The sequence below is a fragment of the Choloepus didactylus genome, chromosome 8, assembly GCF_015220235.1.
Source record: "Choloepus didactylus isolate mChoDid1 chromosome 8, mChoDid1.pri, whole genome shotgun sequence".
NCBI lineage: Eukaryota > Metazoa > Chordata > Mammalia > Pilosa > Megalonychidae > Choloepus > Choloepus didactylus.
In genome coordinates this window covers 136,229,151-136,256,473 of record NC_051314.1, presented here as the reverse complement: position 1 = coordinate 136,256,473, position 27,323 = coordinate 136,229,151, and the positions used below count along the sequence as shown (strand labels likewise).

The 27,323-nt window shown below is 39.8% G+C and overlaps 1 protein-coding gene across 1 annotated transcript; it reads left to right on the top strand.

Moving 5' to 3' along the window:
- Window positions 1–15,173: 15,173 nt before the first annotated feature.
- On the top strand, window positions 15,174–23,740 carry LOC119542948. Its single transcript, XM_037847519.1, has 3 exons — window positions 15,174–15,802; window positions 16,664–16,695; window positions 20,811–23,740. The coding sequence occupies exons 1-3, from the start codon at window positions 15,174–15,176 to the stop codon at window positions 20,984–20,986; spliced, it is 837 nt and encodes a 278-aa protein (XP_037703447.1). The 3' UTR covers window positions 20,987–23,740.
- Window positions 23,741–27,323: the final 3,583 nt, after the last annotated feature.

Sequence of the window (27,323 nt, the reverse complement as noted above, 5' to 3'; positions counted from 1 at the left end):
ATAAAGCCTTTAAAACCTGTTCTAATAAACATGTATTTCTATTACAACCACAAAATATTAAAGATGGTTCTTTGGCACATTGTTCTTTCATTAATTTATTCAACCAATACTTAAATGTACTTACGGGCAGGTCCTTTGCAGTCTTCTAAGACACAGTGGTGAATAAAGTAGCATCCTTGCTGCCTGCAAATAGGTTATGATCAAGTGGTACAGGAAGACATTTGAACAAACAATACGGTGAGTTAATAGCAGACAAAGGAAACAAGTACTAGTGTAGATTGGAAATTGCTTCTCCATAGCTATTTTCCCCTGGGATAAACATTCATATCACGTACCCACTGCAGACTTTGGGGATAGAATAAATAGGAAAACCATGTAGAAAGTTCAGTATGTTCAGCCAGCACCTCGTCTGTCCTGAAAAGAATTAATACACTGGTAAAATAAAAATGGACCCTCAAGTACTTGTCCATCTTAGTGACTTGCCGCTACTTCCTAGTGAATCTGAAGTGTTAGGCTGAATTAGTGATCACCATTGTGTTTATTTGCATTTCTTCTAGTCATCTTTCATTACAACTAGAGCACTCACTGTGATTTTAAGGAAACTGTTCCATTTATATTTATATTTTGGCTTTTTGTTTTGTTTTGTTTTTTGCTTTCCAATAAGCTGGTCAAACCATCCCTGCTACTTGGTTGGTTGATTGAATACACAGCTCAGTGGAGGCAAATTCATTTCACCATGTCTCCAGTGATTTAAAACTGAATTGGGTATGGAGCTGGGGAGATACATGGTAGCAAATAATTCTGCACCATCCACAAGGGGCTGCCCTAGTGAGGCTGGAATTCCAAGCCCCCTAAATCTTGTCTCAAATAATCACATCTCCACTGGAGGAGAACAGACTTGGAAATACAGGAAGCCTCACACCAGTCCCGGGGTGAGTTCAAGCGGGCAGACTATTTCTTTGATTGGATTATTTCCTAACCCCCAGCTAACTCAGTATTCAGTTCCAGATAAATAGCAAAAGATCACATACCTCTAGGGGTTTCAGCCACAAATGGGATTTCCTTATTCCACCCCAGTGGGTTAAGCAAACAAAGCTCCCCCACGTGCTGCAGAGCTGGGGAGGGGCCAGACTGAAGATTCCCAACTGGTGTGACCCTTCAGCCTGGGGGACAGCCCAGGGCACCTGGGGCAGCTGAGCCCCCAGCCAATTATGTCCACAGTGAGAAGTCTCTCTAGTTTATGTCAGTGTGCTTTACAAATACTGCCATTTTCTATAGGTGCCATCATGAGCCATGTGATGATGTGGTTTTGAGGAATTAGCCAGGTTCCTTTCATCCCTTCTACCAAACACCACCAAATACCCCCTCTTTTGGCTTTTCACTGTTGCCTATAATAGTACCGTTAGAGCTTCATTTTGAAAAATGAAAAATATTCCTATTTTTAAATCATTAATATGAGATCATGATTTAGTAGCTCAGAATATCTTCAAAATGACGTTACTAGGTGGACTTTTTAATAAACAGAAGGATGAAGGCACCAGAGGAGCTTTGGGAGCCAGTAAGTGACTATGGACAAGGTTTAAATTTCTCTGGGCCTCAGTTTCCCCATTCATTAAATGAGGGAGTTGATGAGACAGTTTATAAGGCCTTTTCAGATTTCTTAAATCCTATAACACTTTTAAAATAAATTTTGTCTACATCTCAAGTTTACTAGTCCTACCTTGGCCCTACCCTAAAAGAAAAAACAGCCATGGGAAGTTTTCGATCTGGACTGGGAAGGTTGTACACTTGGGCTCCTAATGAAGCCTGATTTGAAGAGCTCAAGGCTCATCTCTCAAAAGCGTCTCTCCCACTGGCACTCTTTCAAGTCTACAATAGCAAATATTCAGTTCCCAGAGCCCAAACCCTTCCCTTCTGCCTGCAGTGACCTAGAACAGCCCTAGGCAGTGGCAAGAGGATGACATAAACTCTACTGTGTTGAGCTATCACATATTTGGTCCGTTTTTATCTCTTCAGTATAAATTTTGCAAAGCAGTCAGGCCACATCTCCTTTCTGCTCTCAACTCACTGTGTCCCCAACTCTGTTCATTTGCTGGCACCATTCCTTACAACTAGATGCACAGTGTCGTCAGATTTTTAAACTGAAATCAACTTTGCATCTCAATTGCAGTTGCATCCTCCTTTCCTTTTCACAACCTGATTTTTACCCATCTTTTAAAACCCCTGACTTCAAACTCGGTCTCCTTTTTGGATAGTTTCATGTCTCTTCCCAACATCCTCTTCCAGCTCACAATGAGCTTTCCCTTCCTTGAATGTCCTCAGTGTATTTTCTATACCACAGAACCTAAGGATGGATTGCTGTCTACCTTGTGTTTCATTTATTTGATGTCTGCTTCCCCTAAAAGATTCTTAGGAGATCCATGACTGCATTTGTGCTAATTAAGAGTACCTAGCATTATGCTGGGAATATTAGATTCCCCAAATATATTTTATTATCTGCTGAACAATAATCTATGTGCAATCTTTTCATAATTTTTCCTCCATGTTTTCCTCCCAGAAACTTACCCTGAATTGGGAAAAAAACAAGCTCAGGTTGTGGTGAATCTTGGCAGGATCAGAATGCTCCAGAGGTTGCTTTGGAAGGGTGTCCTCAAGAAGGGTGTGGGACAATTGAGGCTTCTACAGTGGGATCCCTTCCATTGCAGCTCCATGGATGCATGTTGGTTCCAGAGACCTGAAGGCACAAGGCAACACTGCTTTGGGCAAGTTTTAGCACGCATTGCAAAATGTTATGGAGCACATTTTTTGAACTTCAGTGCAATGACCACCCAAGTCAATGGAAGGGACAGAGGACACCTCAGCTGTGACCTGGAGATCAATGTAGCCAAAAGTTAAGAGTGAGAAAGACTATGTACAAGGCCCGTTTTACAGGTGGGCAAATTGCGCTGTTGCACAGGACCCTGTGCTAGAAGGGCCTCTCATTTGGTTTGATACCATGCCGCTGTCATCTTGAAATTTGCAATAGTTTTTTTTTTTTAACAAGGTGCCCATATTTTCATGATTCACCAGGCTGGGCAAATTTTGAAGCTTGTCTTGATTACAAATATGCTTCAGAACCAAATGGCATCTTGGCAGCAGCCCTGCACCTGCAGAGCCTCTGCTGACCGTGGCAGAGGAGAAGGCTGCCACAGGGTGGCCAGGAGATCAATGTTTATGAGCCCACACAAGACACCACACTAACCCCTAAGGAGGCAAAGGCACAGAACAGAGGCGACACTTTCTGCAAGTTTGCAGATGAATGATGAATAAAAGAAAAACCCTTTCTGTTATTAGTACCATGAACCCGCTGTAATCCCTTGGCAGTGTTTGCTTAAGAAAAACAGACCTCAGCTAAAAAAAGAAAAAAGAAACCAGTTTGAGAGAGAGAAACCATAACATGCAAAAATAGAATAAGTGTGAAAGCATTTACTCTTTCAGATATCCAGTGGGGCACCTTGAGAGCCAGTTGATGGCAGACTTATAATTTCCTGTACATTATTTATTTATTTATTTTTACTCTTTTGAAAAAGAAAAGGGAAAAAAAAAAAAAAAAAAAAAAGCAAGCATTCACCCAGGAAATATAACTAGGCTATTGTATTTGGTCTCAGATAAACACATGGAAACATAGAGGAGTCATCACAAACTTCTTCAGCAAATCAATAACTTCGTGGTCGCTTAAAAGAATCAGCGTATTTGGGAGTACAGCCCCTAATGGGCTTTCAGTGAATTTTGCTACATGAGCAAATGAAATCTAGTAAAATCAGGTTAGCAAGATCCGAAGTTGCTGCTAGAACCTAGAAAGCAGGCAGGAGTGAGAATGGACACAACAGTGGGAAAAACAAACAATCCAAAGATGTCTGTTGAAGCATCAAATCGATTAAGAGATGTAGGAGATAACTTACAAGAGATAATATCATTGTCGCATTAAGATGACTGCTACTGACAGCCAAAATTTATTGAGCACTCACGATCAGTACTCCTAGAAGCACTCAACATGTGTTCACTTTTTTACTGTTTGTAACAACCTATTAGCAAGAAACATAATCCATAATTTGCAGAATGAGGATGACGAGGCACAGAGATGTTAAGTAACTTGCCCCACATCACACAGCTGTTTGATGAGATCTGTTTTGTTTCATTTTCTTGTTTTCCACCTCTCATGAAAGTCACGCTAGATGAAATAAATGTGCTTTAAATACCAGAGGAATTGAAAGCAAGCTGGCTCGGTTTTTCCTGAAGAAGCCCAAAGCTGGGCCGGGACACTGATGTGTGTCTTTTTTTCAAGGGGTTGTGGAAGTTGGAGAGAGAACTAGTGCAGGACGTTCCAGAACAGTGTGTTGTCAGCACACAGTATTACTTACCTCAAAACTGATTTGTTAGAGAAATGCCTGTTGATTTTGGTTTCCTTCAGCCTTTATGCATAGATGAGATATAATTTAATAAGAGCATTTAATAAATAATAAATTGTTAACTTGCGTGCTTTGAGCCTGCCTCTGGATATCATTGGAGGAGTTTGCTGCTCCCCAGGCTTTGGACTGGGGCTTGGCATGGGTGAGCATGACAAAAGAATTTCAGTGGAGCTGCAGATTTCTCTTCTGATGATTCAGTAGTCTGCGCTTTGACCAAAGATTAACAAATTGGGGGAAGACTCAGTCATAAATTAATAGAGGTTCTTTTTACAATTCAGTTATTAAAGATTATTTTTTTCTTTAAGCTAAATACTTCGCCTTGTTTATAACATTTTGATTACACAGGAAATGCATGTTCATTTTAGAAAAATGGAAATTATAAATTAGCAAATAATAATAATAACAAATTACCTAACCCTCTTCCCACTGCCCGGGATAGATTCACTAAGGACATTTCAATGTATATATGTCCATGTTTTTAAATTTAGCATATGTCATGAACTTCTCTCCACTATTTACAAATATTTATATATGAAAATCACTTGGACTTCAATTCTTAATTACATAAATGGGATAAAAACTGTTGAAATTCAACTATGCCAGTAACTCTGTTAGTTACTGAAAGTTAGAGAAAACTTATTCTCATCAGTCTATGAGAATTTTCTCATTTTCAGTAGGAGGTAAATAAGAACTTTTAAAATATAAGGCAGACAAATGTCAATAGGAGTTGGTTAGATTACAGTAAGTATTTACAACATTAAGTAAAAAAAGTAAGACTGTATTTATAGAGGGAATGCAAATGTAGAATCATATACACAAAAACTGCCTGGAAGAGAAATCACCAAAATGTTAACGGGTATCCTCTCAGCATAGCAAGATTGCAGATATATTTTTCTCCTTAAACTATTACACACATATTCTTTTTTCCTTTATCAAGCAAGTATTGCATTGAAAAATAGAAAAATAGAATAAAATTCCAATTTGCAACTGCAGACTGGTCATCTGTACCTCTCCTCAAAATTTAATGTGTGCATGTTCACCTTGGGAACTTGTCAAAAATGCAGATTCTGATGGAGTTTGGGTCAGGGTGAAAGAGTCTGAATTTCTAACAAGCTCCCAGGTTAGGCTGTCGCTACACCTTGAACTCAGCTTCATGTAGAACAAGCAAGGAAGATTCACTGCACATCCTCTTAAAAGTAGGAACTTGAGAAGCCATGAAGCTTCCTTCCCTTGCAAATTCTTTTCTCAAGAATCTGAGTCAGGAAGTTTCTCTGAATGGCCACCTAAATCTCTCCTGGTGCAGTGCAGGCTTGTTTCCTTGCCACCCGTACTCCCTTCTGCACAGCCTTTAAAATCTACCGTCCAGCTCATGAGGTTTTCTTCTCCAGGGTAACCTTCCTGTGCCCCTGTTTTGAAATTAAATTCCATTTGTTCTGCTCATGTTGGCACAAAAATTGTCTCAAGTTGGTTTAATAAAACCATCACTAAAACAATTTTCTTAAATAGTGTAATTATAGAGCTAGTAATTAGACTCCTCACTAAATGAATAGCGCAGTTAGATTACATTTAGACAAGTACCACACATCCCCATTCCGCTTTAATCATCCCTTAAATGCAATCCTGTTTGTTTTCATGAAAGGGCTTTTTAAATGGTAATAGTCAGACCATCATATACATTCTTGTGAGAACAGGGTACCTTTAAAATTAGGGGAATTTGACATATACTTGGTTACCTACTGCCTCTCCCTGGGGTTGGGGGGGTGGTGGGAGGGTCCGTATGGTGAAGGAAACCTGTCTTTCAACCTCCAGAAATGATGTGAAAATTCACTTGAATCTGAGTTGGGTCTCTCCTGTGGCATCTGCCACATGACACAGTCAAACCATAAAGACACATCTTTGAAGCTGTGCTTCAACTTTTCATTTCATCTCCTCCACGGAGTCGTCTTTGATTCAGCAACTTCTGGGTGAGTCCTTCACCCTCTGGGTTGTGTACTTTAGTGCTTAGTTTTGTATTTTGTGCAACCTGTTTTCATCTTCTCTCTTTCCTCCAAGGTACCTGAGACTTTTACAAAGTACAAATATGCAGACTGCCGGGACAGTGCTGCTCTCGGAACTTTCTACTCTAGGGTTGTTCTCACAGGAATCCACATGTGCTGGCCTCCTACACCAGCGCTCTGTGCATGGAAAGATTCACATTGTAGAAAGAGTCATTCTACATCTGAGAACCACCCAGTTTCCTACTGAGGATAATATGGCTTTGACTTGTCCCCTAATTTCCAGAGGACAGAGCCCCTCTTAATGGTCCTCGAGTGTTTAACACTGTGCTGTGTACTTTAATGCATTATATCACTTCATTACAGTTCTCTTTCACAGATGAAACACCGAGGCCCAGAGAGGTTATATCATTTGCCCAAGTTCCATCAGCTAAGAAAGGACAGAGCAGATTTTGGAACCCAGGCTTTCCTGACCCCACAGCCCTTAACCAGGATGACACCTGCCCAATAAACAAAGCAAAGCAAATTCCCAGGATGCCAGGCCATTCCAATATTAAGGAGCATGAGGCTATTGCTTCTTTATCCACCTGCCTCCGTCTGAATTGGCAAAATCTTCAAGTTATCTCACAGGTCACAAGGTCAATATTTCAACATCTCTGGTGAAATTCAAATAGGTCATGTTTTAGTTGGGAAACACGTGCCTCTCAGGGCTACGTGGCCTGACTAAGGCTGTGAAGCCAAAGAATCAACTGAAGTCTAAATAGAGAGCTACACAGCCTTTCGATTTTGTGCAGGCTGTTGGGAAAGTGTGGTATTAAGAGACCTTCATTAGAATTATGGTATCTATACTTGTCTTAGTTTGCCAGGCTGCTACAACAGATAACACACAATGGGTTTGGCTATCAACAAGAATCTATTGGCTCATGGTTCTGGAGAAGGAGTTCAAAGTCAAGATATCATCAAGGCTTGTTTTCTCCCAGAGTTGGTAGTGTTCAGGTGCTGGTTGCCGACAATCTGTGGGGTTCTTTGGCTTGTATCTCTGTCTCCCATCACATGGCAGTGTCCTCTCTTTTTGTCTGCTCCCCAGGTTTCTGCAGATGTCCAACTTCTGGCTTTTCTCATGGTTCTCTGACCTCCGGCTTCTGGGTTCTTCTCTTTATAAGGCTTCAGCTGTATGGATTAAGTCCCACCCTGGTTCAGTTGGCTACACCTTAACTAAGAATAACATCTTCAAAAGTCCTAGTTATATACTTGAGTTCATATCCACAGGATCACAGATTGAGATTGAGATTAAGATTAAGAGCAAGTTTTTGCTGGGGTGCATAATTTAATCTACCACAATGCCACTCACATCTTAAAGGTTTGTGTGTGTGTGTGTATATATAAGCGGAAAATGAGGTAAGGTGTGTAAAAGCATTTCGTAAAATGGAAAATGTGATCACATATAAATTATTATTTATGTGACTTAACCAGATCCAGAATATGCATTGTTGAAGAAGCTAGTTCATGTCTGGGGCAGGTTAAATGTTCTATATCCTATCATAATGTTAAATTTAACTAATTATAATATCATAGTCATTCAAGTAAGATGTTCTCATAAATATTGTATACTTCTTTTTTACATTTCATTGTTTATTCTGGTTTCAATTTGCATGCTTTCAGTTCCCTCTTCAGTAATAGAATTACTCTGTTTTCAGCTGATTGATTCTAAGAATTTGCTGAATGCAGCCAAATTGTGACATATTTGCATTTTTAAGGCTGGAAATGTTCTTCCAGTTTTTAAAATGAGTTTATTTTAAGGAAATGTATGGCTTCTTGAACTAATGGCAAATTAAGTTAATAAAATTCATACCTGCTGTGGGCGATGATGATTATATATCAAAGGGAAAATAAATTAAAGGCTAAATTCTACACTCCCTAATGGGTCACATTTCCCATCGTTTCGGTAGGAATACGTCTGTTTGGGATTACAATGCCGAGGCATAGAGTAAAAAAACTCCTCCCTTGTAAGTTATTTCTCTCTCTAGCCTTCTCGCTCAGAATCTACTTCAGTTGACATTGTCCCCTGCCCCTCTTCTACCTATCCCCACAGACTTCAGTGTTTTCTCACCACATCCATTCACTATGAACATACACTCACAATATTGTCATCTTCCTTCAGAGATATATTTAATTTGTCTGTATGGTGTCTGTCAATTTTAATCACATTTTTAAATGAACTTGTAAAAATGTGATGTCAATTGAGATGCAAGGTTGCTATTCAAGGAATATTTTCCACAAGGTTCTTCTATACCCAGACTCTAGCACTATCTAGCCAAAGATAAGAGTCTTCTATTCCTGTGATCTCAGACTCATGCTCTCAGTTATTGACCTTGGAGTAAGGCCAGTTCAAGAGAATTTAAACATGCTGTGATCTCTGACAATACTAATGAAATTAGGTGGATTTGATTTAATGGGCATTTTTAGGGAGACAAATCCATTTCTGAGGCTGGACTAGTTAAAAATCATGGGATAGGTTAGCAAATATTTATACTAAAAATGCGTATCTCAAATATGTGCTTCTCTTGGGCCCATATGAGTGTCTTGTCTAGTTTCTATCATACATTTGCCCTGACGGAGATAGACTTCTGATTTTACAAACACTTCTATCTCTGATACTTAGCCTTAGAAGTTTCTTAGAATCTAAAATGAGTGAGAGTCGTTTTGCTGCTGTTATTTACACCATATATCACTGAAGAAATTACTTAGTCGATGCTTTCAAGAGGATGCAACATTGATGAATGAACAAAGAGTGTAAAGTAATTAAGCACAAAAAAAGCAGGTAGTTTAGAGAGAGAGAGAAAAAAAACACCTCAAAGAGTAAGTCTAGTCAGAGACACTAAACAAACTACCATATATAGAAAGACATTTGGCAAACCCATACCAGGGGATAAGAATATTTAGCAGAAAGGTTTCTGGCAAGAATATAAAGAACAGAAGATCAGAAGAGAATGACCAGCATAGAAAACCAGGTGGTCAAACCAAGCAATCTCTAGAATTCAAATCAAATCAATACAATTCAATTCAATGCAATGAGCTTTCAATTAGCAAATACCACGTACAAGACTGTGGTAGGGGCTATATCGCCCCTGGCTTCAGAGGGTTGATGCCTAGAAGGGATAATAAGCATAAATGACCACAAAAAACAATTTATAATAAGATAATTGAAGAAAGATAATTGGTTATTAAATTATATATCTGGGTTTGAATTCCACCAAGTTACTTAATTCTCTTAGTCTTTTAACTCAAGGATATATGGAAATAATAAAATCCTTCACACCACTGGACCACTTAGAGATATTCTATATGAAGTTAGTTTTAGTGTTTAATTTCACTCTCTAGGAATAAACTTCTCCTGAGCTGCTCAGTGAAGAAATGACTGGACAGGTGAACAAGAAAAAGATGCTACAGGAGTCCAAAACTGGGTGGTGTGGCTGTAGAGATACACAAAGGACTTCTTTAGAAGGCAGAGTTTCAGATTTTTCTGAAGGCTGGTGAATGGGGGAATTCCAAAGGCCTGGGAACCCAAAGTGAGGAGCGTGTTCTGGAACATTGGCTGAAGTGCAGAAAACATAAATGGAATTAGTGAAAGGAAAGACTGGAAGGAGAGGTTTGGCAGGTTCAGAAACATTACACCCTAACTTGAGAAAGTTTTCCTTAAGTAGGTAATGTGGAGCCATTGCTTTTGAGTGGAACAGTGACATAATCAAAGCTAATCAGAGAATATGGCTCGGAAGAGTAGCTCTCTGGGTATTTCCAGATTTTTTTATTTTTTATTTTTTGAGTAAGAACAGTTATAGCTTATCTTGCTTTTTTTTGGCTTTCCCTAGATCTTTGGCTTTTGCTTTAATTTATAAAATGTACTTTCCACCTGAAATTTCTTTTTCATTTTTTATTTACTAGTTTGTATCTTAAGCATTTCACAGTTCTGGCATAAAAATAGTAAAACTCAAATAAGATAATAATACAAAAAATCTATCTATAAGTAATATGTAAGTGGGTTGAAAATGTGATGATAGAGAAGGAAGAAAGAGTATTATGAAGCTTTGGTTTATAGGAAGAACAACAAATACCAAATTACAGAGGTGGAGGTGATTGAGGGAATTACAGGGAAAGAAAGATGTGGAAAAAAGGACTGAGCTTTGCTTGGATTTCAGGAGCAAGGATGACGGGATTCTGAAAGCGCTTGTGCTCATAGCAATGGTAGGGTCTTTTACAACTGACAATAGTAAAGTTGGGGTCATCTTCTGAAGAGCCTTGATTGCTAGGATGAATCTCTGCTTCTGAGTAGAGGTTTGAGTTATCAGAGTTCTTCATAAAGAAGTTGCCTCAGGTAGCAGTGTGTAGATGGATTATGAAGAAACTGAGTTGAGAAAGAAGCACTGGGAGGGCCTTGAAGTAGTTCAGGTGGTAATTGGAATTTAGACTAATTGAACTGAAATGTGTGAGTGGTGGAGAAGAGACAATCAGAACTAGAAGAGACTACTTTCCCCACCATGCAATTTTACTTTTTGTATTGAGACAGAACACAATATGATTGTGTCTGACATCCATGGAACTTCCCCTCCAATGGCACTTGTAAGGAAGAGGTGTTAGGGCCAAATCCATGTGTTGACAGCGGGCATTGAAAAGAAAGATGAACGTGAAACTGGTTTCAAAATTAGATTTTATAGGAACAAAGAAAGTCATTGAATGACAGAATTAGAGCAGTGAGTAACCAAAGATGATGCCGGATCTTTCTGTTTGAGTGGCCGGAACAATGTTAGTGCCTTTAAGGGAAATCAAGAAGTTGAGAGTGGTGTTCAGTTTTGGACATGTGGAGGTTGAGGTGATGGACATTTGAAGTGGCCAACAAGGAAGCTGGGAATTTCAGCATCCAAGGGAAGGAGCAGAGTTGAGGGTAAAGACTTGGAAGACATACCATTAAAAATGTATTTGAAGCCATAAGGGTAATTAATTTCCTGAATTAATAAAGCAATTCCTATGATGTGTACTCAAGAAGCAGTACTCATCAGTCTATCTCTATCCAGTTTTCCAATCAGGAACAGATAGATTTCCCAGAGTAGAAAGAACTTAGGCCTGTTTCTTTGTATTCTGATATAAAGGAGAGAGTGGACTATGATTTAGTTGATTTAATCAACCTTGTTGGCTAAAACAGATAATTAAGTCTCCTCCACCTTACTTCTATTCTCATCTTCTTTGAACCTAAATTTCTTAATTTGTGTAGCTCTGTTGATTAAATATCCAACTCCTCCACATTGTGTGGGATGCAACCAATTACAGGTCTTAAAAGGAATTTTCCAAAGAATACAACCTGATTTAAGATTCCAGTAGCACGTAAAATGAACCTACATTATCAGAACTGTATTGCATTAAGAACATTTTGGATATCTCTAATTCTGTCCTGGGCAATACTAGCAAATCTTTAAAAAGCTGAGTGTATTTTAAAAATTAGAGAGGTAGAAGCGATCAAGAACCTTTTTTGCCATTATTTACTAAATATCAGAGGGAAATTCCATCTGATTAAAAAGGACAGGAATAACTTCTTATACTGAAAGAAAACCCGTAAATAATTAAAAACTAAGAATAATGAAAATCATAAAACTCTAACTGGTATACTATACTGTAAAATTTCAGGACTTTTGAAACTGAGTGTATAAGTTGCTTGTAAGGAAGTCTATCATTTCTATCTCTGAAATTTATGTATATTTTAATTTGAGGGTTAACATTTCTTGGTGGAAAGAGTAATGTAGACAAGGAGCCTCAGTCCTGTTTTCTGTGGCTTTAGACAAATCATTTGACCTTTTTGGGTATCAATTTTCTCATAAATAGAAGTGCTTCGACTAAATCCATGGTTTTCAAATGTACTCCTGGGAGTGTTTTCGGGATTTGCTTGGGGAGTGGTGGCCTGCAGCGCGGCCCCATTTGCTTTATTTGTTTATGTTTCCCTTTGTTTCTTTTTCTTTTAAATATGTGATTCTACAGCTTTAAAAAGATGTTTGCAAACCTGCAAACTGGATGCTGTACACCCATCCCTAAAATCTGCAAGTCTGAATTAATGTGTCCTGGGAGCTTTATGGAATAATGTTGTCAAAAGAGAACTTGATTTGTGGTTGAAGAATAATGGCAAATGTGCAGGGAGTGGGGTGGGAGACAGAAGTACTGCATCCAGGTTGGCAACATGGGCATTTAGCATCAGTGATTCTGTGCTCTGGGCTGGCCAGCACCAACTCCTTCTGGTTCAGGTCTCAGCTTTCTCCAAGAGCCTACTTTGACTTTCATTAATATTGCAGCCTCACCATCACCACCGGCCCCCAACCTCACCCACCCACCCAATCCCATTTACCCGGCGCCACTTTTTATTTTTTCCATAGTACTCACCACCTTACACAATCCTACAAAATGTCCATATTTATTTTTATTTTCTGTCCTTTCTCTCAAGAATGAAAGCTCCTTAAGGGAGGGCGCCTTGTCTGTTTGGCTCGTTGTCATAACCCAATTTCCTAGAATAGCGCAGGGCCCAAATGGTGGCTGAAAGAGTTGATGGAACCATGGTTCTCAGAGCCAGTGAGGGCCAGGAACACCTTTTGCGTGACTGGGCAGAACTCTGAAGCTGACTCAACTTGTTTTTGGCAGATTTGAGCTAACTTCACACTCACTGGGAAATGCACAAGACACTTTACACAGATTATTTTATGTAAAAAGATGAAGTCTTGCACAAAACAATTATTTTCCTCCAGAGAGACAAAGAGAGAGAGAGAGGAGATAAATTTAATCCTTGCAGCGGAAAGGCCACAGTGCAAGTGAAAAAGGAAAATAAAGATCCAGCTCCCAGCTGTCATTCATGCCATAATATTACTAAATAGGAAAGAAGAGAAATTAACACAAAACAGAGAAAGTGCTGGGGTTGACCCTCTCTCCCTCTTGACACCAGGCAGTCTACTTTATGCTGAATGCCTCCTAAAAGATTTGGGGAGCCTTTCATGAAACTGCCAGACAAACCTTAGCAAACACTATGAATTTTTCTTTGGGTGACGTTGGCTTCTTGAGATGAAATCAACCTGCTTTAATTTTACAGGTCTTTCTAAAAAGCAAAAATGTTTTTTCCATCCAAATAGAAGAAAAGATGTGGCACCCCAGCCCATTTCTCCAAATTATGGTTAAGAGGAACCTCTCGTATTTGTGATTTGGTGATTCGGAAGCAAAAGTTTTAGACAGACCAGCCCCATTTGGGATATGTTTATTCCTACACTCCTATGCCAGGATGGAGGCTGACCCAAATCTTGTACTGAAGATAGCCTCTGCTAAAATGTAATTCTCATCTGAGTTTTCAAAATTGCTGGTATTGAAAGAGTGGTGTAATCATGAGTGCTGTATACATGTTTTGAGTTGGAAAAAAAGGAGCTACATATAGTTCTGTGGTTTGCAATATTCAGAAGCTATCATTGGCTGGGGCAGTAGGGGTTTCCTGTGCAAGGGCCAGATGCTTTGTACAGAAGTCTACAGGATACATCGGTGGCAAGATTTGACTCAGAGCACATAAGCAAGTCAGAGGTGAAAATTTTACAGTGTGTTTATTCTTCTCAGTCTTTGGCAACTTTTGTTAGTTATTTTCCATAATGATGACTGGTTTAAGACTTTTTTGAGGTAAAGGCTAAAAAAATCAACTTTCCAACAAATCTTTTTTATTTAAATTTTTTTCAGACACAAGAATGATATGATAATCAGGGGGAAAAGATATTTCCATTTTGAAGAAAATACATAAAATTTAGAAAATTCAGAAGAGCATAAAGAAGGGAACATTCATTTTTCTATCATTCAGAGATAATCTCTGTAAACATTTGATATATTTTTCCTTAGTATTTTTCCTATTCAGTCTCTCTCTCTCTCTCTGTCTCTTGATAACATTACATCTATCATTTGATGCCTACTTTTTTCCATTTAACTTTAGACCATAAGGTTTTTCCGATGAGATGAAAAATATTCATGGCAACTAAATGGCTTTCAATAATATTTTGTCATATAATTTATATAACCATTCATTGCTGTTGCTATAATTTTTCTTATTTCTTATTAAATTAAAATCATGATGAAACAAATATCCTTGTCCATAAATTTCCATGCATACTGCTAACTATTCTGTCACAATGTGGGGGCAAAATATCAACAAAAATTCTTTTTCCTTTAAGGTGACCAATGTTCCTCTCCTTTTTCATCAACAGCACGCACTGTGAGGAGACCAAAACAACTAAGAGAGAGCTGAGTCAAAGTCTTACTTGTTAAGTTTTGAAACTCGTGGCAGAGATTCTAATCTTGAAAATCTATATTTTTGGTTTTCAGGGGAAGCCTTTTTGAGACAGAAGAGTTTTTGTTTTGTATTCAGAGAGCTAAACCTTAAAGGAATCAAGACATAGACTTCAAATAAAAGATTGGAACCAGGGGTCTTAACGTAGTATTTGAGTCTGATTTGTTTTCCCCTGTCATCCTAGGTATTTGATTTTATGCATCTAAACCCTTTTTTCTGAGAAGGGGTACACAGGCTTTATCAAACCACCAGTGGAGCCCACGGCACAATTAAAGCTTAGGAGTCCCTGGCTGAAGGAGAGCCCAAGACTTCCCCCTTTAAAAATAGAGATTGGGCTGAGGGAGCCATTAGATACAGGCAGGCAGTGATCATGGGTCTCCGAGTTATATGAGTGTGAGCCTATTGAAACCAATAGTACATCTATACTACCCACTCCCACCCCAAGTAAGTTCTGAGAAGCCTAACAGTAGAGGAAACGTGGGCTTCACTTTCCGGGGTGTGCCCAGGGTTGGAGACAAGCCAAGACCGGCGTGGTGCCTGAGCTGGTGGCTGGCGCTGGCTAAGCAGATAGGCCTGGGAGCGGCCCCATGTCCTCCCGGCACCCTGGAAGGATGGGAGAGTTTTGCATCTCCCCCTGCCTCACGCAGACCCAGGGTGGCCGTGACAGTCACAGCCAGCGCGCTTGCAGGATTGTGCCACGCGGGGTGGGAGGACGCCGCGGCGAAGGACGTGATGTCGACTGTTCATCTGGCGTCCAGGAGAGGGCGCTGCCACGGCTCAGCTGACCTACCAGAGAGAACAGGGTGGCTGGGAGAAGCGAACCGGGCAGACGGTTCCCACCGCAGTTACGGGGGGAGGATGCTAACTCCGAGACAGATGGGAGGAAGGATGGAGCAGGAGACAGCTGCGAGGATGCAGGGCCACGCCCAGGCACCCAGACCCCTCTCCCTAAGTCTTTCTGCCTCGTCCCCTCTCCCACTCCCCCTCCCAGAGCTGAAAGCAGGGGAGACTCCAAGGTGGGTGAGTTTAAACGGAAAATGACCGAAAAGTTTTAACTGAAATGGGCTGGCTTTTATTTTCTAGCTTCAAGAGACGTGGGGACTTAAGATGGATATTTAGTAATAGAAAAACAGAAGTTTTTGTTCTCACCCTGCAATTATGTGATCTGTGAAATATCATGTACTTATTAAAGTTCTTCAGATATCCAATTTCTGATTCTAATGGGAAAATTTTCATGAAGCCTCTTAATATATAGTTTTGATCTCTTTCCAGGAAAGTCCCTCTAATTATTCTCCCAAGCACACAGTATGAAATGTCTTTTTTTGCCGCAAGGTCACTAACACTAAATATTATAATAACTTAAATATTTTCCAATTTGATTAAAAAAAGCAGAGAGTTAATTTTATTTGTAGTTCTTGGGGTGCTACTTTATCATAATCTGAGCCATTTGTATTTCTTCTGTGAATTGTATGTTCATGTACTTTGCTCATTTTACTTTAGGGGTATTCTTTTCTTATTGACTCGAAAAGAATTTTAATATATTAAAGATATTAACTTTTCCTATCATGCTTGTTACAAATATTTCTGCACTTTGCTGTTAGCATTTGAATTTTCTTTACAGTGTAGTTTTACAGATCTAAGTTTAATGTTTCAAATAGTTAAATGTATTTCTTTGCCTTTGTCATTGTTTCCATTGATTGTATATTTATAATCAATAATTCCATTGATTGTATATTTATATATATAAATATAATAATATTTATAATATTATATATTATGTATAATCCATTGATTGTATATATATAATAACTATATATTATAGTTATATTTTCTATATCAATTTTTAATATTTATTCTGCAATTTTTAATGCATCTAGAATTCAGTTTGGTGTGTCCTGTCTGATGCAAGGTGAGAAACCTAAGTTTTTTTCAAACATATAATTTTATTGAATAGATTTTTAAAATAATTCATAAATTCAGTTTTTTTACAAAGATTTATTGAGTACCTTCTAAGTACAAAGTACTATGCCAAGCTCTGATTACAGAGTGACAAAAAATGAAAATAATCCTTTCTTCATGAAGCTTAGAGCGTGATAGTAGAGATTAACATTAAGTAAACACATATGATTGTGAATTGCAATTTGGGCTGTAAGACAAAGAATAGTGTAGATAGTGAATTATGGGGGAACCTAACTTCTGTTGGGGATAACAGAAGGATTCCATAAGAGACTGACATTTAATGTTTCAGGCATCATAGGCTAATTTCATGCATATATTAATCTCTTTCAGTGCTATCTATTCTGTATCATTGAACTGTGTGTTTTTAAGCTAGTATCACATTGTTTTAAATACTCAAGCTTTATGATGTGTTTTAACATTTGATTAAGCAAATTCTTCCTCAATACTCACCATTTTCCTTTTTTTTTTTGGTTAGTCTTGAGATCTCTATGTCTACTACCCAGAGAAAATGTCTACATTTTCACTGTATGACTATGAAACTATGAAACATGAATGACTATGAAATAAGACTAAAAGGAAGCTCCCTGCACAAAAAGCGTGAGAGCCCTTCAAAGATGGAACTGAAGGTTTCATACCAGGGTGGAGAAGGTGTTGTCATGCCTCAGTTCTCATTTCATTTGAACTTTCTTTTCCACTGTCCCTTCTCTTAGCAGCAGGGTTGCCAGACTTCCCTTCCTTCCATGCCCTCCTCGAATGGCCCCTTTCACTCAGCACACAGGATGGCTGCCTCCTGCCTACAAATCTCACCTCCCACCTATTCGTATGCAGGATGGTCATTTTGTTCTGCCCAGACTTGCAAGCCACATCTTCAAGCAGCTCAAGAAACAAAGAACCTCCAGTTCCCTCCATCAACCCTCCTGAGGAGTGAGAGAGGCGTTATAAAGCAAGAACAATGGCAAAGTTTTTACAGTTCTTAGGAAAAACAGTTCCCATTTCTATGAAATTGTTCTTTAGAAGGGAAGAATGGATTGTCAAACAAGAATGGATCACTTGGCAATAACTGCTAGTTGCATACCCAACATCCATCGATATTCTTCCTTAGTAACAAATCCTATTTTTATCTAGACCATCAATGCACTTCATTGCCCACCTCCTATTGTTACTAGGCACAGCCTTTGAACCAAGTTCTGGCTGGGGAGGTGTGAGTTGAGCATCTGGAAAGCCATCTTAATAAGAGATGACAACTTGAAATGGTCAGAGCCATCACAGTCTGCTCTATTTCAGACTTCTTTGATGTGTAAATAAACCTTTGTGTCTTTAAGACACTGAATGTAGATGCTGAAGAGTTCATTGAATCCATATCCCAGCTACTAACCGAGAAAAATAACCACAGCAGAATATAAGGATCTCCAGAGCATCAGGGATTATCATTACAATGGTTCTTGAAAAGGCAATGCAAAAAGGGAAATCCCTAACAGTTCTTAGAAAAAGACAGTTTCCACTTTCTATAAGATTGTTCTTTAGAATGGAAGAATGGATCGTGAAACTACAAGAATGGATCATTGTGGTAGCACAATGCTTTGCTTTTGGCATACTCGAGGCTCTGATTGAGAGCACTTAGATGTTTTAATTGCATGCCAAGCAGTTTAAACATTTGGAGATGTCTCTATATTAAATATAGGAATAATGGCCTTAGCAAACATTCCAATTTTATTACCAGTGCTAGACATAGAAAGCAAAGATGATGCACTTGAGAGAAGATATTGAGTCGGCTTTGTGTGACTACCCAGCTGCTGGTTCATCTTTCCACCTACCAACCATTTTTTCTGGGTCATAACTATCAACATTTTTTGTGTGCTGTCTCAGCATCCATCTCACTTTGGCTGAGCCACTGGCCTCAACGCTGACCTTTGGCCTCTGTAATAAGCAACTGTCTGGCCCTGAGGCATAAACTCCCCCAGAGCTCAAACTCCATCTGTGGTCACCACCCTTACTCATACTCTCCACCCAAAACCCACAGCTGGTCCCAAATGATAAGCTCACCCTCTCTGCCACTGTTGGACCCTGGTCCTTTGCCCTTTGCACACACGTTGGCTTTACACTAACCAATCCTTGACTCCCGTGGGAAACCTACTAACCTCCAACCCTGGACCACAATAAAGGCACAAGCCCACAGGACCTCTTGCTCTTCATGTGTGCTCCCTGCCTGCTGGCTGAGCCTCCCGAAGCTTCTCACACTTCCCGTGGACCCCTCGTGGCCCCCCATCTCTCTCTGGGACCCATGAATAGCAAACCATATTTTCTCATGCATTACGGCCTCTGTTTCCCATCGCGTCGTTCCTGACCTCAACCTGGACCCAAATTTAAGATCCAACTTAACTAATTTGAAACAGCCTTCTTCTAAAATGTTAGATGCCTAAAGAATTGACCCCAAACCCTATAAGCCTAGCATTCAGGTTCCGACACAGTATGATCCCATCTTAACTTTCTAGCCCCCTTTCCTGCTGTGTCTCACACACAAGCCTAAGAAAAATTTGACTTTACATTTTCATGTTTTCTAATACATTTTCATTTTTTTCTACCTCTGCTTCTATGGTCCTTTTAACCTGAAATACTCTTACTCAAGTACCCATCCATTCATACATACATTTAGCAAATATTTATTGAGCATTTGCTATGCATCAGACAAGCATTGTGGTAAGTGTTTGGAATATTCCAACAAAGGAGATATGGTTCCAGCCCCTAAGAAAATTCCACTAACTCCTCTCCCCCTAAGACTTGGTTTAAATAACTCTCCATGAAGCCTTCCCGACTCTCCATTCCACCTCCTTGAGATTTCCTTGGCTATTTTTGGCTTTCTCTTTTTCATATAAATTTTACAGTTTACTGATTCATTTACAAATACACACATACACAATTTCCTGGAATTGCATGAACCTATTGACAGATTTAGAGAGAGCTGACATTTTTACAGGGTAAGTCTTCCCTGAATGAATATCATATATCCCTCCACTTATTTAGGTCTTCTTTAATTTTTCTCAAAAATGTTTTGTAGTTTCAGTTTAGAGACCTCACACATTTTGAAAAGTTTACTTGTATGTATTTAATGTTGTTTGATATTACTGTAAATAAGATATCTGTAAGATTTTATCTTCTCTTTGTTGCAAAAAAATAGAGAAATACACTTGATTTTTTATGTTGACTTTGTATCCAGAGGTCGTCATAAATTGACATTTTAAAATTATTGTGGGTTCTTTTGGATTTTCTACATACAAAATCACTTCATCTCTGTGCAATGACAGTTTTGCTTCTTCCTTTCAATTCTTATGTCTCTTGTTTCCTTTCTTGCATCATTGCACTGGCTTGGGCTTCCAGGGCCATATGGCTTAGAAGTAGTGAGAGCAAGCATCCTTCTTTCTTTCCACCCCTTGGGGTAAGCATTCACTATTTCATCTTTAATTTCCAGTTTGGATAAGTCTTCTCTAGACTACCCCTGTTCTAGGACACAGGCCTCTCGGACTTCAACCAAAAACCCGGTACATTTCCCAGCACCCCTGACCCTGGTGGGTGCTGAACTCTAGCCTTTGAATATGCAGCATCTTGAGACTCAGGTTGTCTGCTGTTTTCAGCTTAGCTTCCCCACTTCCCCTCCTGTGCACTTTCAAAATTCAGCAAATGTTCGGAGGGGGAAACCGGTCCTGCGTTTGAGGTCCTTCAAGCCTCCAATTTTGTTTGCAGCCTGCTAAACTGCCCAAAGCTCTGCTAGTATCTCTTTGAGCAGCAGCTGGGATTCTGAGCATCTTGCATTCACTCCGAATCTGCAGTGCCTCAGGAAAAAAAGCTGCTGCAGGTGTCTGAGATTCTCCTCTCTCCACAATCTTAGCCCCTCTGCTCCATGTTGTTTAAGTAGCTCTCTGATGCCTTTAAACAGATGGTTTGGGGATTTGGTCTGGTTTATCTAGCTAAGGGTCGGTCTGCCACGAAGATGGTTCTCCATCTTGTGCAGAAGCAGAAGCTGCATTACAGATTTCTAATAAATACTTTCAAATTTCTCTTTGATTACAGCCTTTGGGGAAAGAATATCAGAAATGCAGGAAACTCGGAATTTCTTCTGCTTTCTCTGCCTGAAGAGCCATGATAAGTTTATTCACAGAAATGAGAGATACACTGAAATAAAAGCAGCCGAGGGAGACATGCTAATCTTGGGTAGATCTGCAGGGAATGGCCATCCTGAGACATGAGTTTATCTGAGCCTCTGGAGAACCAAGAATTGTCTGGAAATACTGATCACCTCCTTTTTCAGCTCAGGCCACACAAAGAGACAATTTGGGCAGATGAATGGAGTGTGTTACCCTGGAAGCTAGAAATCATTGTGTCCCGACTTCTTGGAAATGTTCCTTGTCTTCTATGGACAAGCAAGCTGAGCTTGGACAAAGGCATCCAAAGAGCTTTCCAAAGCAATGTGAGGGTTATCTGTCACTAACTCATGGCTAGAAGTAATTTTTCTGATCTGATAAGCAGGCAAGATTCCTTTCGCAAAATTCCATGTCTTGAACAACTTGCTCAACTAGAGGAAGACTGTTTCTTGATGAAGCTTATACAAGTTGTTGGAACATTTCGACTGGAAATAGATCTGTTCTCTGGCTTTAAAGTGCCGCAGCCTATTTGGGGCTATTCACCAATGGCAATGGCTCACTCCCTGTGGTGTCATTACTCTCTGTTTTTATATGGTGAGCCTTTTTAATCATATGTTGAACCCCCATGTAAGTGTCAGAGGGATTCTTCTTAGAATGTGTGAACATGTGTTTTGTATTCAGTGTTTTCTGTCATGGAGGGGATGGATCCAAATCAAAGTTTCTTGACAACAATGAGCAGCTATTGCTCCTCCACTTTGTCGTCCCCAGGGCGGCCCAGCTTCAACAAGCAGCATTTCCCTTTGCCAACACAGCTGTGGAACTGGAACCAGCTGGAGACTCAAGAGTGATCAGCCTTCTCGGACTTAATTTGGAGGAATGCCCAAAGGACATCTGAGTGTGGACTGGGCATTTTTTCTTGAGGATGGCTGGGAGAGGAAAGAAATGGGGCCAGTGGGAAGTAAAAGAGAAGCCATGAGATGCTTATTGAAGTTTTGTGGGACAAGGAGGAAATATTCCTTCACCTTTATTCCAATGTCCTTTTATATCTCCTTAAATTCTGCTACTTGTTCCCATGTTAACTCTTGTGTAAGATTCCTCCTCTAGTAAAAAAGGCTTGCATGAAAAAATGATTCATATTCATAGAGTCGATTCTGATGAAAATAATCCCTAGAGCCTTGGTGCACTGTGTCCTGAATTAAAATGCTTTGTATGTTCAAGGTTTGGGTTTGTCTGACTCCTGGGATGTCATTAATGGCTTGTGCATATTAAGCTATATTCCAAATTCTGCTCTTTTGCTCTGGTAAATAAATTAAGAAATCCAGTTATGATACATCTGGAAGACTTTAAAAAAGGGTGTGTGTGTGTGTGGATTTTCATCCAGATGGGAAGGTTTAAATGTGATACTGCTAGAATTTGGGACCTCTCTTGGCCATTTTCAATAGCTGAACTGTATAATTGTATAATCCTATGAAGATCTAACCAGCAATCCCAATAGATGGGGATAGATTACAAAATTTGACAAGATGTGGAGAGAAATTCAATTCAATTTTTTGCATGCAGTATTATAAATAAAACCTGGGAGTTTTAAAATGTGACTTCTTGTCTCAGCTCTGCCCCTAATTAGGTGTATGACTTGGGGAAGGTGCGTTAACTTCTCTGGGCCTAGTTTCCTTACCTGTAAATGAAGAGGTTGGACTTGCTTGATGATCCCCAATGTCCCTTTGAGTTCAACCTACCCCAAGTAAAATCCTTAATTCTTTCCGTTTCCTTTTGTCCATCAGCCTCCACACTCCCTTCTCATTTCCTAGTCCTCATTCCAATTGGTTCCTTGATCCCAGCTTCTCTACTGGCTAGCTGTGTGAACTTAGGCAAGATGTTTAACCTTGCTGAGCCAAAGTTCTCTTCTCTGGAAAGAAAGGTGGGTAGGGAGTAATAATATTGTTTGTTTCATAAAGTCATTGTGAGGATCCGAGAACTTATACATGCAAAGTGTTTGGCTGGGAATAATACATAAATGAATGTGAGCCAAGATTTGTGATTTTCCTTGGGCTGATTTTATGTGTTTGAGTATAGCTGATGCACTTTATTTATGGTTAACAGCATTAGAGTAGCAGTCATCATTATCAAGAGTGGATTCCATTGATTGAAGAAATAAAATGATCAGATTATTGCCCCCTTTCTCTTGTCCAGTCTCCCACTCCGTTTATGACTCTTCCACTTCCTCATATGGAAACACAGAGTGAATCACAAGGGGCTCGTCTCAATTTGGAGACCCTGAAAGCAAGATCCAAGCACATGTCTGCTTTTGATGCTTGTGGGTTAAACTAAAGATTGGAACTATCAACATTAAGCTAGAGTCAGGAAAATATATATATATATTTATATATATGTATATTCCAAGTGAAACCCTAGAAAGAAATAACCTTATGGGGTAATAGAGTTTTAGAGAAATATACTTATTTTTTTAACTTCTAATTATATACAGTAAAATGCCCAGCCCTTAAGTGTACAGTTGTAGGAGTTTTGACAGATGCATACACTGTGTACACGATGCCCGAATCACGATATAGAACATTAACGCTAGAAAGTTCCCTCATGCCGCTTTCCAGTCAATTGCCCTCCTCTGCCCAAGGAAACTATTATTTCAATTCTTGCCCCTATGGATTAGTTTTGTCTGTTCTTGCACATCATATAAATGGAATCATACATATGCTCTCTTTTGTGTCGGGCTTCTTTCTCTCAGTGTAATGCATAAGAAATGAATTCTTGTTGCATGTATCAGTAGCTCATTCCTCTTCAGTGCTAAGGAGTTAATATTCCACTACATGAATATGCTGCAATTTCTTTATTCATTTTCTGATGGATGGGCATTTGAACTGTTTCCTTTTTTGCTATTATAAATAAAACTGCAATGAACATAGGGAATGGATGTTGACGTGAAGTGATTTTTTTTCCTGAGCTTTCAAGGTTTTCCGTCGTGTGGTTACATTTTCTAAGAAAGGAAGGATTTAAAAACGTATCTCAAGGTCTGCTCAAGTCTTCCCACTTTCACAAGGAGTCTAAGTCCTTTCCCTATTACTGGTCTCTTTTTTCAAACTGCTTTTGCACTGGCTCATACACAATCACACAGCCCCATCACAATGTGCTTTGCCTCTGAACTCTGTTTTAATGCTCCCATTTGTTTCTTGTGAATTAGGCTTTTCTTCTTAATAGGTGACGCTACTGCATCTTTATGAGAGGTGATATTTCCCTATCACTTCCCATAAGGCAAAGCACTATCTTGAGCATCTGTTCATATTCAACCAGTTTGTATTTATGTCGATTGTTTTGGTCAGTCTTGGCTATTGACAATGGAAACAGTTAATTTTGTGGAAGGAGGAAACAAAGGCCCAGAGAGACGAGATGAATTACTCTGAATCAAAGCCGGGACCACCACCCCAAGCCAAGCCAGGGCTTCCAAGACCTCACGGCCAGAGTGAACAGTGAAATACGTGGACCCAGCATGTTTGTTGTAGCTCCTTTCCTCCCAGCTCAGAGCAAACAACCCTGATGTGATCGGCTTCATGGTAAACTTCAGAATTCCTCCTTGCACATCTGGAGTGTGCTATTTTGGGAACATCTGTAAAATCACCATTCGGGTGATTTTCTCTCAGCGGGATGTGGAAAGAAGCTTAGCCTTGATTGTGTTCATCATCAGAGGCCAGATGGGGGTGTCTAGTCCCTGGATGCTGTGTGTGTGTGTGTGTGTGAATGTGTGTGTGAGTGGTGGGTGTGTGGATATGTGTGTGTCTGTGGGATGTGTGTGTAAGGTGTCTATGGAGTGGACATCTGTGTGTCTGTGTGCGTGTCTATGTGTGGCAGTGGGTTTGCATGTGTGAATGTGTGTGAGTGGGTGTGTGTGAGAGTCTGTGGGATGTGTGTGTGAGGTGTCTGTGTGGTGGACGTCTGTGTGTCTGTGTGTGTGTCTATGGGTGGGAGTGGGTGTGTATGTGTGAACGTGTGTGTAGGAGTGGGTAGGTGTGTGGATGTGTGTGTGTGTGTCTGTGTGATGTGTGTGTGAGGTGTCTGTGGTGTGGACATCCGTATGTCTGTGTGTGTGTGGGAGTGGGTATGCATGTGTGAACGTGTGTGTGTGAGTGGGTGGGTGTGTGGATGTGTGTGTGTTGGCATGCCCGCATCCTTCTGCAGTTCCAAGGGAATGATGGAAAAACAGAATTGCTGGGATTGAACATGGGAACAACTGGATAATTAATGTAGTTATTTGATGAGACGATATCAGCTCTGATGGCTGAGCAGTGAGAATTGCAAGACTTATTCTCTCAGAGTTTTAGGGTTCTTCTTTAAACTCCTCAGGATAGGATCCTTCAGTCTTATTGCTTATATTGGTTTTCCCTTTCAAAATTGCTGACTTAGATTACCTGCACCTATACATTAGCATCATATTTTTTTAATGTTTGTTCTCCTCTATATTTGATTTTGATGAAAACATACAGAAAAGTTGAAACATATTTTGCTAGCTAACATTAATGAGGGGCTGTAGTTAATGGTAATGAATACATAGTCATATAAAAAATGAAGCATTAGTTTTGAAATATTGGAAACCCTATAATAGTTTATCAAATCTTTATTAATTACTGCACTACTTAATTTAATTGTTGAGTGTTTCATTTCAGAAAGGCTTTTTATTAATTTATTCAAGGTGTCCAGTAAACATAAAACTAAAATTTAGAATTTTATTCTTGATTTTCACTGAACATAAGTAGTAATGTAGTGCTACTGAATATCAACACAGTAAAGTTTTAAATTTAAAATAAAGTTCTATCCATACAGATAAAAATAAAATCAAACTGGGCATATACTTACTCTCTGCTTTTGTACTTAGAAATAGATTGTGAATATAGTTAGCTATCAATAAATATTCAGATCATTGGTAATGACTGAGTGGAATTTCATTGTAACACTATCCTATATACACTCAGTCCTCTGTCATAGACTTAGTAGATTGTTTCCAGTTTTTCATTAAAAAAATCATATTGTGGGACTTTGCTTCTGGACAAGATAAAGTGATAGAAACCAGATTTATCCTCCCACCTGGAACAACTAAAATACTAGACAAAATATATGAAAAAATGCTTTGCAAGATATTGGACATCAGGCAGGGAAGGAACATGATTTCTTAGGGGAAACAAACAAGGCAGACCTCAGTGTACTGTCTTGAGAGGTTTTCAAGGTCACGGGGAGGGGGAACTCAGTTAGAGACTGGTAGACTCCCTGAGTTGAGGAAACAAAGCTGAGGGTCGAGGAAGACCACGGTGGCAAGAGGTCACAGGGAGGAGTATGGGCAAGGAAAGATTTGCACACAGAGGACGCTGGAGATATGTTGAGGGTTCCCTTGAATGCTCAGGAGAGAGTTGCTCAGCATATACACGTGAGGGAGATGCCAAAGCCACCAAAAGAACTGCCTGAAATGACGAGAGGAACAAAAGCTGGGGCTGACACGAGCCAGGAAGAGTATATATTCCCTCAGCTATTCTGGAAAATCTCCCACTCCACAAGGCACTGGGTAGAGTACCTGATAGGTCTTGGGGAATAATTGGATCGAGACTAAATATTGTCCTAGTCCCACGTGGTACACCTTAAAAGCAAGACCTGAAGGGATCCTACTGTTTCTGAGTAGCTTAACAGAACCCCAGACCAAAACTCAAGACTATTCATAGGAATAGAAAAACCTCCTGCACCATACAAGGCATGATCACAAGGTCTAGCATTCAACTGAAATCTGCCAGGCATTCCAGAAATCAGGAAAAACTTGTTTCAATGAACAGTGTCATCACTGAGATTTGGGGATCTCTATATTTCTTCAGTGATGTCTGCCTGGGCCAGAGGGGGCCACTGACCCAGATCAGGAGCAGGCTGCTGACCTTCCTCCAGCTGCCGTCACCGATGGCCTCTGAGGCCTGGCTTTTCACAACCAGCTGAACCAAGTGGCTGTTCCAGTGGGGAACGATTGAGCTGAAAGATCACGGGAAGTTAGGGGTGGGATGTCCACTATTGCCCTTGGTCCGTGTTTTGGTTATGGAGGAGCAGAGACTAAGAAAGAAGGACTCGGGAGACAGAGATGGGAATGAGAGTTGGTTTCCCTAAGCTTCCCGAGCTCCTTCACCCCTGAAACCTGATTATTTTACTTTTTTCCAGATTCCCATGCATCTTTATTCCCTTACACCAGTGATCCTCAACTGGGGACATATGGCAATGTCTGAAGACAATTTGTGACTTGGAGGGTTGGGAGAGGGGTGCTACTGGTGTCTAGTGGGTAGAGGCCAGGGATTCTGGTCAGCCTCCTACAATGCACAAGACAATACCCCACAACAAAGAATTGTCCAGTCCCAATAATCAGTGATGCTGAGGTTAAGAAACTCTGCCTATGCTAACCTCTCTTTGA